The following is a 14,497-nucleotide window of genomic DNA, read 5'->3' on the forward strand; positions in this document are numbered from 1 at the left end:
AAGAAATATTAATTCTCTCATTATTTCTCATGCATTGAGAAAACTAAGCTTAATATGTTTATTCTATTTATATCAAATCAAATCAAATGGTAGAATTTTATCCGAATCTATATAGTAAACTGCACAATGAAAAACTGTCTTATGAAAAAGAAGTGCACTATTACTTAGAAAACGTTTCTAATGACAAACAATTCTCCCTAATATTCGTAATAAAAAAATATTAACACACCTAAATCAATGGAATGGTTAGATTATACCTAAAATGAGTTACACGAGCTTTTGCGTTATGTGGATAGAAAAAATAGTATAAGAAAAGTCTTTTTTCCCCATGATATATAAGAAAAGTTATTATTTAGTGATACTGGTTCTTTTCAGTATACTCCCATTCAATCTTTAATATAATTTTACTTTAATAACTATCTTATTGGAATAATCAAAACCAGTTAGTTACATAATTAAAATTATTTGAAAATTATTTTGGTTTTCATTTTTGTCCCTAATAAAAACGTACTGTAAACATTGAAAAATATATAATGTGCCCTATCATTGGAAATTTAGAAGGGTTATATTTTGAATAATGTAATAGGTACTTCACAAACTTTTACAAATTATTCAAGGGTTAAGAGTGTAATTTTACTCGGAAAGTTTGTGGATAGGAACTGTGGGTATCCAAAAGTTTTTGTTAAATCAATATTATCACTGAAGTGTCAAAAAAGGAGCAATATCGCCTTAACCATTTAAAAAAAACATTGACTATTAAAAAACTAATGTTAATCATTAATATTTTTAATGGCTAGGGGCGACGTTATACCTTTTTTTAGTACTTCCGATGTTATATTGATTTTTTAAAAAAACTTTCAGATACATATAGTTTCTTAGTGAAAACTTTCAAGATAAAATTACATCTTAACCCGTTACAGAACCATGAAAAACTAATGTTTATAGAATATGTTCCATGGAGACTTTAGACCCAAATACTCACAAAAACACTTCTTCTCCTTCTCCTTCTTCTTGATACAACACAAGCTCTTATTATTCAATAATCATGTTGTTTCATTCACTGTATTAAACAAGAGTGCGCCTCATGACATATAATCCACCCAACTGCTTGTAACTTGGCTTCGAAAATGGAAATAATGTGGTTTCTGCCAATTTCTTCTCATATTGAATAAAAATCTCATCCACAACATCATCTTGTTCAAAATGCTTCTTGAAAAGTCCTTCCCACACAGCTCTCATTTGCGTACAAATTGTCTGGGCATTTGGTTGTTGATTCAGATCGCCAAACAAGCGAAATAATAATTCTGATTTCTCAATTTTGAATTTCCCATTCTTCTCAATCAAGACTCTTACCTCTTCTGATGCTGGTGTGTAGATAGGTATGTTGAAGGAATCTACCATTTCGTGGCTTATTAATCCCTTCATTCACAAAATATGTCGATTAAAATCAAAGATCAAATATTAACAAAAGAATAGGTAGAAGGAATTAAGTGGATTGCATGAATTATGAAATCATACAGAGAGAATATTTTGATTCTATTTCTCTCCCATAATACCACCATCTCACATGTTAGATAAATCTCAGATATAGCTATATATATATATATCCGTCTATCTCTCTCCTTACAATAGAGAATTAGGGTAGAACATTTCTTATTACCTTATTAGCCATGTCCACAAGAACATCTCCCATGACATTTACAAGAACTTCAAATCCATTCTTAGAATCTGGTGGGACGCAGAAAATGGTGAGAGTCATGATACCACCAGGAACAAGTTCCAAGGATCTAGAATTTAGGAAGCTTTCAAGGTCTCTTTCAAATTGTGCAGAATATGCCTCTGCAACTTCCTTCTCTTCATTTGTATAATAAATTTTGCCTTTATTATAAGCAGGAGGGTTCTTGTCAACTATGTCTTTAGGTACCCTTGAGAGCCAATGAAGAGCATAAGTTGAGTTGAAAACATGAATGCTTGATTCTGGAAACAATCTGCCATGAAATGAACCTGGCACTGCAGCTGCATAATATTGCTTGTTCATGGGAAGGGACTTGAAAAGTGTGTTGAAATCATTACCAACATGGTCATTGAAGAACACTTGAAATTCAGGTGAATCAAAACCATGTTCTTGATGAGATTGAGATTTGAGGTTCACAGAGTCTATAATGTTTTCAACAATGAAGAAAGTGTTAGGCCCAACAGAACATCCCAAATCAGCAATTCGGATAATATCGGAGGAATCATGTAGAAGTGTTTCAAGATCAAGCATCTCAAGAATGGCATCTCTTATAATGTGCTTGGTAACATCTGCTACCTTTCGCTGCAAAAGCAAAGATTAAACGTTAAACTTTGCATGAAACAAAGTATTTAGAAACTACACTTCTTTTTTGTCATGCATATGAAAAATTTTTGAATTGAAGGAGAAATATATGTGTGTATGCATATGCAAATACATTAAAAGTTTAGAAAATACATTAATATTAAAAGTCTGAATTCAAGACCAAAATTTTACCTTTCAAATTGTTGGGGAGAAAAATTTAGTTTGAACAACATGTTAACAAAGCCATGGCCTTAATAGAAAAATATAGAATAAAAGAAGAAAGTTGGGGGGGGGGGGGGAAACAGTGGTGAGATATTGAAGAACCTGATGGTTAGAATTTTGAGCATAGCTATATTGGCCTTGGCCACCATACATCGGGAATGTTTCACATGACTGGGTGCCGTTTTCGCTCTCCATCTTTGTGGTATTTTTGCAAGCGGTTGAAAAGACACTTATCTAATAAAATTTTGCTCTATTTAGTATAGATATATATACAGCAACCCAGAGCACAATTAATTATCATACTTGCGTCAGAATCTGGAAAAATAAATACATAGAGGTGGATGATAGTGATTTAAATGATTAAAATATTGGGAGTTATCACATTTTTTATAAAGAATAAATGATAATTTGGTAGTTAGTGTTTTGGCTCAATTCCATCTTGTCAAGTTAGTCGCAGATATAAAAATGAGCAATTAATTGACACGAAATTTAGAATATAAGCACATGATTCAGGACAAAACTTATTATCATATTCAAAGCATATAACATACTCCTCAGATCCTTTACATTCATAAAAATGAAGTCCTATGAAATACATAAATACGTGTCAACATCATATTCTTTCTTTTAAAAAAATGATGTGAACCCCATATAAAATGTCACACGGAAACAAACATTAAGATAAGTACAACATGTTTATTATTCATTGCGACGAAATTTGGACGATTTGAATTCGGTTTGACTAGTTTGTAATTAAATTTTTAATGTATAATTTTTAATTTATAAATTTATTTAAAAAATAGATATTAAAAGACTATTTTATTTTTATATTATGCATCTGTTAAAATAAAAAATTATTGAAAAATTTTCAGATATCTCTTGAGCTTGCATTCGTGGATCAAGTATTAGCTAAGGTCATTGGCGTGAGAGGTCTTACTTTTGTAAACAGGTGATAGGCCCTATATCCTATTCTGTGATTTGGTTTTGTTGGGTTGTCTGTGTCATTGACCAAACCAGCGTTTTCCTTTGGTTTTATCATTGATATTTTTTGGCATTATTGATTTTATCATTAATAAAGCAATGATTATTAATAAAATTTAGAGGTACCTTTGTAACATCCTAAATTAAAATAGTTTTAATGGTTACTCTTCCTCTCCTCATTCTTCACCTAAACCCTCTCTTATCTTCATCTTCTCTGCTGGATCCTGTTCGTGATGTTGATGATGTGAAAATGTGGTGTTTGTGGGAAAAAAGGGAAGAATAAGTGGATTAGGGTTCGATATAAGCTTGTGCATGTGAGGGATGGAGGCTGAGTTCTTTTTAATGTTGGGGCTTGTTTGTTCTGTATGGATATAGCCTCGTTTAAAATAAGGGGGTTAGGCGAGGATAGAGGTTTAAGAATGGGGGATGCGAGATTGCATGTGAGTAGATAGTCTTGCATGTGAAGTTTGTTGAAGGAGGAAACAATTTTGGATATATGGAATTTCATATTTTAAATGGCTGCCACATGAAGTAATACCTCCCATCCTTAATATAACAATTAGATCTTATATTAAGCAGGTAGTATAATAAAAGGAAGGGGATAATTAAAAGATGGTAATATGGTTGTAGTGTATGCAGGGGGTGGGTTTTTGAAGCTGGGAAACCTTCAATGGTTGCTGTCTGAAACGTCAAGTGAAAGTCAAGTGCGCCCTTTAAGATATAATAGACTATTACCCTATATCATAGGGATAACGTAGGTCGTATACCTCTAAAGGACTTGTTTATGAGTTTTCTTCAATGAAAATGAATGACTAATGTGAGATTGATGCAATGATAATGGTATTTCTTGGTAAGTGAGTCCATTAGCTTTCCTAGTCCCAATTGATTAGTTTTCTTCTTTATTAGGTCATGAAGCAATTAGATGACCACCTAAACTCTCAAATCACAAATCACCGGCCACCTAATACCTTAGGCTATGTTAAGTTCATTGAAAGCACTTAAAGATGCCTAAAATGAACTGATTATTGAACACCAAATTACTCTTTTTGAACAAATCACTAAACTAATAAGCTAACTGAAGCACTTAACCCACATCCATCAACACATAAAACTCCCAAGATGTATTCATTATCAACCATGCACATTTAACCCAAATTATTCCTTAAATCAATTAATAATGTCAAAAGCTTAAGATTAAACAAAGAAGTATATGAAAATATTAGGATTTATCATGTGCGCGCGCTTTTGGTAGGAAACCAAAGAGATGAGGTAGAAAATGATTTGGAATTTCAGTGAGAGAAATGACTGTTGAATTTTGAAACCAAAATCTGATTTAAAATACACTGTTTTGTGTTTTCAAATGCTGAACAATATTTTAGATTAGCGAATCAGAGTTGCCATGGGCACTGGTTGGACTGTTATAGGGTTTGGATATAATAGAGTATAAATATTGCATGATTTTCTTTTCCTTTGTTTCGGTCAGTTGGAGTTGAGGGGAAAGGTTGAATTGGCTAATTTTTTATGAGAATAATATATAAGAACTAGCTGATACATGCATATTAAAGTTGCTCAAGTCTAAAAGCAATAGAATGGTAATGAAATTTTATAGATATATAAGTGTGCATGTGTGCATTTTGGCCTATGGGTGCTAAGAGAGGAAGAAACTTGATCTTATAAATTGGAACTAGACGTGAATTGATCATGTAAAAAGGGTATTAAGTGAAGCAAGAGGGAGGACATTTTGAATGTCCTCAAATGTAATACACAAATATGATATTTTTGCCCAAGATGCTCATCTATCTAGTAAGGGTATGGTTTGAGTAGAGTTGGATTTTAGGGGAATTTATTTAAGATATAAGTTATAGATGAAATAAGTGTTAACCTACCCTTTACAAACATAATAAGTTTTGATATTTGCCCGAATCCGTCAAGGAAACACTAGAAAAAGAGGAATATAAGGTTTGACTTGCAAGAAGGCACATTAGGTAATATCATATGCTTGTGTTATGATTGTTGCATTTTTGTTTGTGCCATTATGCTATAATTAAGCATGAGAAATATGTGACATTTTCCTTGAATGGATTATTAACCATGGCCTAAATACTACTTGTACATAAGTTGCAACTATTATATTTTTGAGATTATATTAGATCTTTGTATATATAAATATAAGTTGTAATCCCTCCGTAAGGAGGCAAGTGAAGGCAATTGGCCAACAGGTAAGTGCAATATGAAATATCCTTTTTTTAACCCCTCAGAGTATGCATTTGGAAGGATTACAGTTCAAGCGATTTATAAAACAAGTCCGCAGATTAAAAATTTGCAATTAGTTCTCGGGTTATTGTTTACCAGTTAAATTTCAGATTTTTGGTCTAGTTTTGAAAAATCATAACTAATTCTATAAAAATCGTATTGAGGTGCTGCAAAATTCTACTCAAATCTCTTTCAATTCTCCATAGGAGAAAAATATCACACTAAACTTATTTCAAGCCAATTCGTACAGTTTAATCCATGAAAATCACTATTCATTTGGTAAATTCTGGAACTTCCAGTTTTCTTGGCTCAACTTTGAAAATTCGTATCTCTTAGTATACACATCCAATTGAGATTATATACCTATCATTTTAAAGCTTGCAATGTGTATAATACCTCTACCAAGTTTCATGGCTTAACTAATACATTTGGTAGGTCAAACTAGAGCTGAAAACTGACTGCTCTAGGACCTACATTTTATCTATTAGACAATTCTTGCTTTAATTCTTTTTATTGTTTTGGCATGTATAACTTGGCCCTATCCTTTCCCAGTCATTCTTATACCTTTCCATTCATTCCATAAAAATTCTAAACAAATATATTACATCATTGACATTCATATACATAATTTACATAATAGGAGAATCATACTTAAATCCTTAACCAATCATTAACATCAATAATTCTCCACTGCCTTATCCTTTCTTCTCATGCTCTCCTTCATGCAATCATTGTGCGTCATTGATTAACCTAAATAGTTGGTTAGGGAGGGGTGAGATTTAGGAGAATCTCAATAGCAAACAATAACTACCTAAAACATACATGGCAAGCTTGGCATTTATAACATGCTTGCAACTCAACATCTTTATAACATAATGATATGTCTGGAAGTCATCATGCATTTATCATAAAACACATAGGCCTATGGCATATTTCAAACACATTCACAATCACAACACATGAGTTCATAAAATCATATAACATAGAAATATGTCATACATGCAAGCAAATACCAAGCATATAAGAGTAAGGTCAAGTTTGCTACCTGATGTCTTTAAACATTCTCTTTACTTCCCTTTGCTCCCTTTGCTACCAGCCATTAAGGTTGCTTGCTCAACCTTTTCCATTCATCTTTCTCAATGTCTCATGACCCTGAATGCATCAACACATCATTTCCATTCATTCATTAAAGCCATGGTAATCAACAACGTCAACACTTTGTTTTCTTTAAACTATATTAACTTCTAACTTTTGAGCTTGATTTACAATCTTTCTAAAATTAATTCCACATGCTATTCCCTCACAATTTTGCATTTAGAATCCATTTCCAAGCTCAAAATGATCAAAATCAAACTCCTTCCCCATGAACCATCCTTGATCGAATAGTATGCCTTTAGGGTCTAAAATTTTTATTTTCAATAATGCTTCCAAACTTGTTTTCTCACCTTTACCCTACACAATTTTTTATTTTAAACACATTGAAAACATTAAAATCATCAAAATCACATCCCAAGCACAAGAACCAGGTCTAGCTAAATTACTACTCAAGTTGCACAATCATGGAATTCAATCAATTTCAACACAAAACCACTTGATTCTTGCTCCTCTCAAGCCTTTAAACATTATTCTAACATCAATTTCATCTCTCCCTATCCTTGACAATTTCGTGAAGTATGCCCTCCTAGGGTTTCAAGCTTTCAAAAATCATGAAAATCCATAACCAAGCTCAACAACAACAAGGGTAGTAAAAACTACATCAAAAACCATAAACGTACCTTGTTTTGGAGCTTGATCTTACATAAGATCACATGGCCTTTCTCTCCCCTTCTTCTTTCTCTCTCTAGAATTTATTTTGTAAGAGTTTTCTCAAGGTTTCCATGAGGTTAGGATGAAATGAGGGATGGGGAGGGGGTATTTATAGAAAACAAGATTGAATATTGGCCGTTGATCTTAAAAAATGTGGCTTAATCTTGACCGTCCATTCTTCCTTTTCATCTTGTGATGACAAGTGTCCTATGACATCATGCTTACATCATATTGATGATATCATGCTTACATCATCAAGCCATATGTCTTCAATCCAGCCGTACACGTGTCCTTTTACTAGAAATTTCTAACATTATCCATGAATTTTGAATTTTATTTAATTAATTTCTTTGAGTGGGCAGCAAGTCACGAAATTGGGCTCTCTTCCAGGCCCAAATGTGGGTCCCACACATGGTCTAGTATGGCCCAAAAAGTTGGCCCACAAACCAAATTACAATCACAAGCCATTCCGCCTCCTTTTTAGTTACTATTCACTTGTAACATTCTGTAATTTTTTTAAGCCTCCAAAAATTCAGTTATTCCCATGAAAAATCCCCTTTTCATATAAGAATATGATCTAAAAATTTTCAGAATTTTTCTCCACCTCTAGATATTTATTTTGAATTTTCCCCTGATCAGGCCTTTATAGATAAAAGTGCAAGAAATAAATTCCCTAAAATTAGTTCTTGTACTTCCAAGGCCTAAAACCAATTTTAAAAATTTTATCCCACATTTATATAATTTATTCATATTTTTTCCAAATTTATTGAGGCTTCTAGCTATTTTAAATAATTATTTTCCTCTTTTTTTTTTACTATTTTCCCAAAAACCTCCGTTTTCGAAAAATTCTGTAATAAGCTATTTTATACTATTTTTACCTTTTGGGCCTCAATTGAGGCTCCAAAACTTCTAATTTACACCTTAACATCTTTTTTGAGAATTTTCTAGAATTTTCGGGCATAGTTTCTATTTTTATCCTTACAGCCTGAAACTTTACAAAATTACAATTTTGCCCCTGATTTCACTTAACTTGAAATTCACCTCATTGGGGCCTCCAACATAACCTTTGGCCTATATTTATTCCTATTTCTCATTCTTAGACCTCAAGACTTCCTCCAAGTCTCTAACTTCTTCTTTTCTCAGTCTTAGAAAACTTTCCCTTTGCGATCTAGTCCCTGAAAATCCTCCTGTCCTTCTAGGGAATCTCTAAAACTTCTGCCAAAAAAAATTTGGTAGCCTACTCATCTTAGGCTAATTTCAGTACTTCTAGGCCCAAAATTCAGGATGTGACACAATCAAAGGAGATTACAACTAATATTTATATGCTATCAATTATAGTTGTTAGTACAATTATGGTTATTGATAGTTGTTCATTAGGTTAGCTTCAAGGAAATTGAATTATTTAAGCCTTACAAGTATTACAATTAAATATAAATATTGTCATCAAGTTAGTTTAGATGAAATAATGATTTCTAGTTCAAATGAAGTTTAATTTGAACCCAAGTGTTATTTTATATCATGACTTTTAGCTGGAGTTTTACTTTAGAGTTTGATCACTAACTTGGCATTGAAGGCTATTACCTCTTTTAGGTAAGGAGTTCGAATGTTAGCTCAGTCCAAAGTAAAGGTTTATTTTTTTTAAGTATTATAAAAATTACAAAAATACCCTTTTTCTTCACTTCATTTTGCTAGTGAAGCTTTATGTAAACTCAAACTCCTTTCTCTTTGGTAGTATTGTGTGAGAGGAATTTTCACTTCATTTTTCTTCCCCTGTTTCGCTGCAGCCATTGTGTGTGGTTAAGATTATTAGATTCATTTGCTTCTGCTCCTTTACTTTATATATGCATGTTTGTGGTTGTACCACGACTGCAAAAAGGTTGATATTCGTCCCCTATTTTTGTCTAAATTTAAAAACAGATGAAGAAAGGATCCTATATATGTTAGATATAACTAAACAGATGAATATAGGGCCCATACTCGTCTGTTTGGGCTGACCAGATGAGTTTACCAGATAAGTATATGGCCAGCCCAAATGAGTTTACCAGATCAGTATATGGGTCGGCCCATATACTTATCTGGTAAACTCGTCTGATTAGCCCAAACAGATGAGTATGGGGCCTTATTTTAAAAAAAACGAATAGCTCCCCCTTTCCCTCTTTGTTTTTATCAGCTTGTTTCCTTTCCTTCTCTCCTTCCTACATTGTTCCCTTTTTCTTTTTCCCTCTTTCCTTCTCACTGCTCACCATGGGTCTTGCTAGCCATAGGTGTTATCTCACCGTGGGTTTGCTTGCCATGAGTGCCAACACTGCCTATGGGTCAACTCGTCATGGGTTTGCTTGCCATGAGTGCCAACACTGCTTGTGGCTCAACTTGTCGTGGGTATCGTCATTACTTATGGGTCATGTCGCCATGGGTGTTGTTGCTCCTGGTATTATTAGATTCTCCTCCTTCTCTTATGATATCTCCTAACAAAACCTAGGTTTTATAGATTTCATTTTACTTCATTTGATTCTAATAGATAATAATTTGGGATGCTTGTGTCAACGCTTCATTTTTCGATTCTGATATAGTGATTCCCAAATGATTTTCGCTTTTGGTCTTTAAATTCTTTTGCTTTTCAATTTTGATATAGTGATTCCTAGTGACATTAATCCAAAATTAGAGCATTTTGTTCACACTTTATATCCTCCTTTTGCTTGTCAACTGTGACATCTTACTTTTAGACCATATTATATCTCATTTGGAACCATTTGAAGTCATTTCTTGTGGCCTTAAGTTAGAAAAATGTGAACTTTGAAATTTCATAAATTCGGGTTACTATTCATTGTAACCCTAATGAAGACCAAATTTTGAAAAATCATAACTAATTATAAAAAAAATCAAAATAAGGTGGTTTTAAGTTCTATTTAAAGCTCTTAATATGATCTTTAGAAAACAAAACTCATTAGTGTCCAGACTTTACCATTCAGTCCCAGATCGTGCAAAGTGGTACTATTCATATGTCCAGAATTTAGAGGTGCATAACTTTTTGTACAAAACTCTAAATTTTATGAAATATCACTTGTTTTAAAGCTAAAAATATGATCTATAAGCCTGCCAAATTTCAATCAAATTCTCACCCATTTGCACAGAATTTTGTGTGGTCAAACTTTATCCTTAAAAAGTCAACTTTTATCCCCTTTTTATGCTATTCTTGGTTATTTTTCTCTTTTCATTCCATATGATCATTCTAATCACATAGCCCATGCTAAAACATGATTTCTTGATGATATAATCACATGCATATCAACTTTGGTTATTAATACATTAATCCCACATAATTCATAATAATTACAAACATCATTCAAGAGGCATAATAATCAACTATTTTCTAAGATGATCTCCTTTCTGTTGTCCTTGATTGGTCCAACCCCTAGTTGGTGGATATTTGAATATAAAAGAATGAGATTTCATAGGAAATCTCAGTAGTAATGAATCATAATTATCATGCTAATCATGCTATGTAAAAATGTGCTATGTTATCATGAAAATAACATTATCATCCTGAATTTCAGGCCTAGAAGTACTAGAATTAGCTTAAAATGGGCAGGCTACTAGAACCCTTTTGGCAGAGGTCCCAGAGGTTTTCTGGAGGGACAGAGGGATTCCTAGGACTAAATCGTAGATGGAAAGTTTGCTGGGACTCGGATAAAGTCTTGAGGCCTAGGAATGAGAAATAAAGATAAACATAGGTCAAAGATTAAGTTGGAGGCCTCAAGGAGGTGAATTATAGGTTAAGCCGAATGAGAAAAAGAATCGTAATTTTATAAAGTTTCAGGCTGGTAAGGGCAAAAATAGAAATTATGCCCGAAAATCCCAGAAAAATATCAGAAAATGGGAAATGCCATGTTAATACCTGTATAGATGTCTGAGGGTCTAGTATAAGAAGTCAAGATAATTAAGGGCTAAAGGTTGTGTTAGGAACCTTAATAAGAGGATTCTTAAGGTTAGACCAAGTGGGGACCTAAAACGCAAATTTGGAAAGTCTTAGGCCGAAAATGGGTAGTGATGGAAAGAAGGCCTGAATACCTCAAAAAAATTCCAAAAAAATAGGAATAAGGTCCAGAGGCCCGTGTAAGGCTATAAATGATGAAAATGCCCCTGAAAGGAATTTGTGGAATTTATATGGTTTCAACTAATTTTGAATATTAGCAAAAATTAAATTATTTAAAATATAGAGAGGCCTTAGATAATTGGACAAAATTGGGAGAAAATACTTGAGGAATTATTATAGGTTTTAAAAATAATTCTGTCCCCAGAAAGCAAAGATGTTGGCTTTAATAGAATTTAAAGCCTATTTATACATTATCCAGGAAAAGTTAAAGTCAAATGTTTGGATGTTGACTTTTGACTTAAGAGAAATTAGAGAAATTCCTCATCATAAATAAATAGTATTGATACCCGAAGATAGATTCTCAGAGTCGTGATTCGATAGAAAGAATTCGATTAAGTTCACTTCAAAATAAATATTATTAATTATTTTAACGGAAGAACAAGGGAAAAGCATCGCTTTCTCTTTAGGCATGTTATATAATACCATGTGGATTTATTTGAGATGAGAAAATAGAGCTAGAACATGTCCTAGTGGTTCTGGGTAAGTCAGGACTCGAAAAAGTACATGATATGGTGTAGAATGACAAGATAGATGGAGGAATACCTAGGGGCTATATTTTGCATAAATTTTATATTAATTTCCTCCCTATTTTAATGACAAAATGATGAAGGGACATGTAAGGGATTATGTGTACGGTTGGATGAAAAATACTTGTATGGTTAGATACAAGACACGTGTACGGTCAGATAATGTAAGCATGATGTCATAAGGACATTTGTCGCCATAAGACAAAGAGGCAAAAATGAATGGACAAGATTTAATCTTGCAATTTTAAGATCAATGGTTAGGATTTGCTCACAAACTATATATACCCCCTCCCCTCCCCTTATTTTATTCAAGACTCTGAAACCTTAGGAAAACTCTTGCAAAATAAATTTTAGACAGAGAAAGAAGGAGAGAGAAAGGCAAGTGATCCTATGTAAGATCAAGCTCTAAAACAAGGTATGTTCATGGTTTTTGATGTAGTCTTCACTATCCTTGTTGTTGTTGAGTTTGGTTATAGATTTTCATGGTTTTTGGGGGCTTGAAACCCTAAGAGGACATGCTGCATGAAATTGTTAAGTGTGAGGGGAGATGAAATTGATGTTAGAATAATATTTAAAGGCTTGAAAGGAGCAAGAATCAAGTGGTTCTAGTTTTATATTAATTGAATTCCATAACTTTGGAACCAAAGAGGATGCCACGGCCTGATTGGTTTTTGTGCCTATGATGTGATTTTGTTGATTCTAAGGCTTCCAATGGATATAGAATAGAAAATTGTGTAGGAACAAATGAAAGAATGAAGTTGGAAGTGTCATACCTTACTATTAGATCCACTTAAGGTTTAATTAAAAATCATTTTATACCACATTGGATGGTCTTGGACTCAAAAATTCATGAAAAACGCTGATTTTCGGATTTTTACTGTTCATTAGGCAAAAATCCAGTTTTCTGACCCAACTTCAAAAATTCATAACTTAATCTAGAAAAATTGAAATGGAGTGGTTCAAAATTCTATAAAAATATCCTTGAATTCTTTTTCAAGGAACAATCGTCTTATGAACCAATTCCATTAGAAAAAGCGTCCGGTTTTTGTGAAATTAACCTTTTTCCATTTAGCGAAAATCCTTTTCTCAGATTCTGAACCTTAACTTTAAAAAATCATTAAAAATCGTGTAGTTAGCCATTTTTAATGTGCTGCCTATCAATTTGAAGCTCACGATGTCAAATCTAAGCATACTAAATTTTGTACAAAGATTCATTCAATAACTTAATAAAATATGGCTCTAAACTGACGTCCTGCTTAGATATTACAGCACCAACCATTGATATTTATACATAACCAAAAGTCCACGAATTTTTATGGTGTGACACCATAATTTAGCCTCCAATCTGCAGCTTGCTCTTGAGAGTTTCAGGCCCTAAAATTTTAGATTGTATTTGGGAGATGAGATTTTAAGAAATCCTAGTAGGAAGATTAATCAACCAAAACATTAATATGCATCAATTACAAGCATTCCAACCTTTTGCTATTAATAGGGAACTACTTTACCTCATACATGCAGCACTCTAACATGCAATAGCCAAGGCACATAAAGCAAGGAGTATAGCTACACAATCATCATCATCATCATCTTTTGGTTCAACCACATAATAGTACATGAAATTGCATAGCAATCAATGCAACACTCAACATTAAGGTTAATTAAATCTTACTACCTTAATCCAATACTCTTTATTTTCTTGTTCGCCTTTCTTGCTTCCACGAATGCCAAACTCTAACATGGTAATCCATAAAAAGGGCAGAAAGAATCATCAACCATTCCTCATAAAAATCAATAACATAACTCAAGTAACTCCTAGCTAAACCTCTTAAAGCTTCCATCTTTGTTCTTGAATTTTTAGAGTTGGTTTCCATAAACCTTAAAAATTTCCTCTTGAATCATTTCTACATGATTTTTTATGTAGATTCCAAATATCTACTTGGATTTAACAAAATCAAATTCCTTCTTTCAGTTTGGGCTTGGCCAAACCACTATGGTTCACTTTCCAAAAATTACAACTTTGATTCTATGGCTTCCAACACTTGTTCTTTAGGTTTACCCTACACTATTTTCCATTTTGAACATAATGGAAGCCTCAAAACTTTGAAAAACACATCCTAGCATCCAGATCTTGCTTTGGCTGAAATGGTTCTCATGCATTATAACAAAGAAAACACTTCAAATCAACCTATAACCTCTTGTAACCACTAGGATCTATCATGCTTTGAGGTGTTCTAGCAA

General features: G+C 33.0%; 1 protein-coding gene across 1 annotated transcript; it reads right to left on the reverse strand.

Annotated features, from left to right (window-relative positions):
* Positions 1–1,065: 1,065 nt before the first annotated feature.
* Positions 1,066–2,734, reverse strand: LOC114759146 (probable S-adenosylmethionine-dependent methyltransferase At5g37990). Its single transcript, XM_028948240.1, has 3 exons — positions 2,642–2,734; positions 1,661–2,317; positions 1,066–1,419 (listed from the first exon to the last, which is right to left on the reverse strand). Exons 1-3 carry the CDS (start codon positions 2,732–2,734, stop codon positions 1,066–1,068), a joined length of 1,104 nt encoding a protein of 367 aa, XP_028804073.1.
* Between the last annotated feature and the right edge of the window lie 11,763 nt (positions 2,735–14,497).

Source organism: Neltuma alba, unplaced genomic scaffold (genome assembly GCF_004799145.2).
Source record: "Neltuma alba isolate B1F8T4 unplaced genomic scaffold, ASM479914v2 tig00010801_pilon, whole genome shotgun sequence".
In the NCBI taxonomy this organism is placed as follows: Eukaryota; Viridiplantae; Streptophyta; class Magnoliopsida; order Fabales; family Fabaceae; genus Neltuma; species Neltuma alba.

What these genes read in the sequence shown, in the direction of transcription:
- LOC114759146 (XM_028948240.1), bottom strand. Translation starts at nt 2,734, where the DNA reads ATGGAGAGCGAAAACGGCACCCAGTCATGTGAAACATTCCCGATGTAT. An exon ending in CTCAAAATTCTAACCATCAG is followed by an intron (nt 2,318 to 2,641) that starts GTTCTTCAATAT and finishes TTGCTTTTGCAG; the next exon opens with CGAAAGGTAGCAGATGTTAC. An exon ending in TTGTGGACATGGCTAATAAG is followed by an intron (nt 1,420 to 1,660) that starts GTAATAAGAAAT and finishes TTGTGAATGAAG; the next exon opens with GGATTAATAAGCCACGAAAT.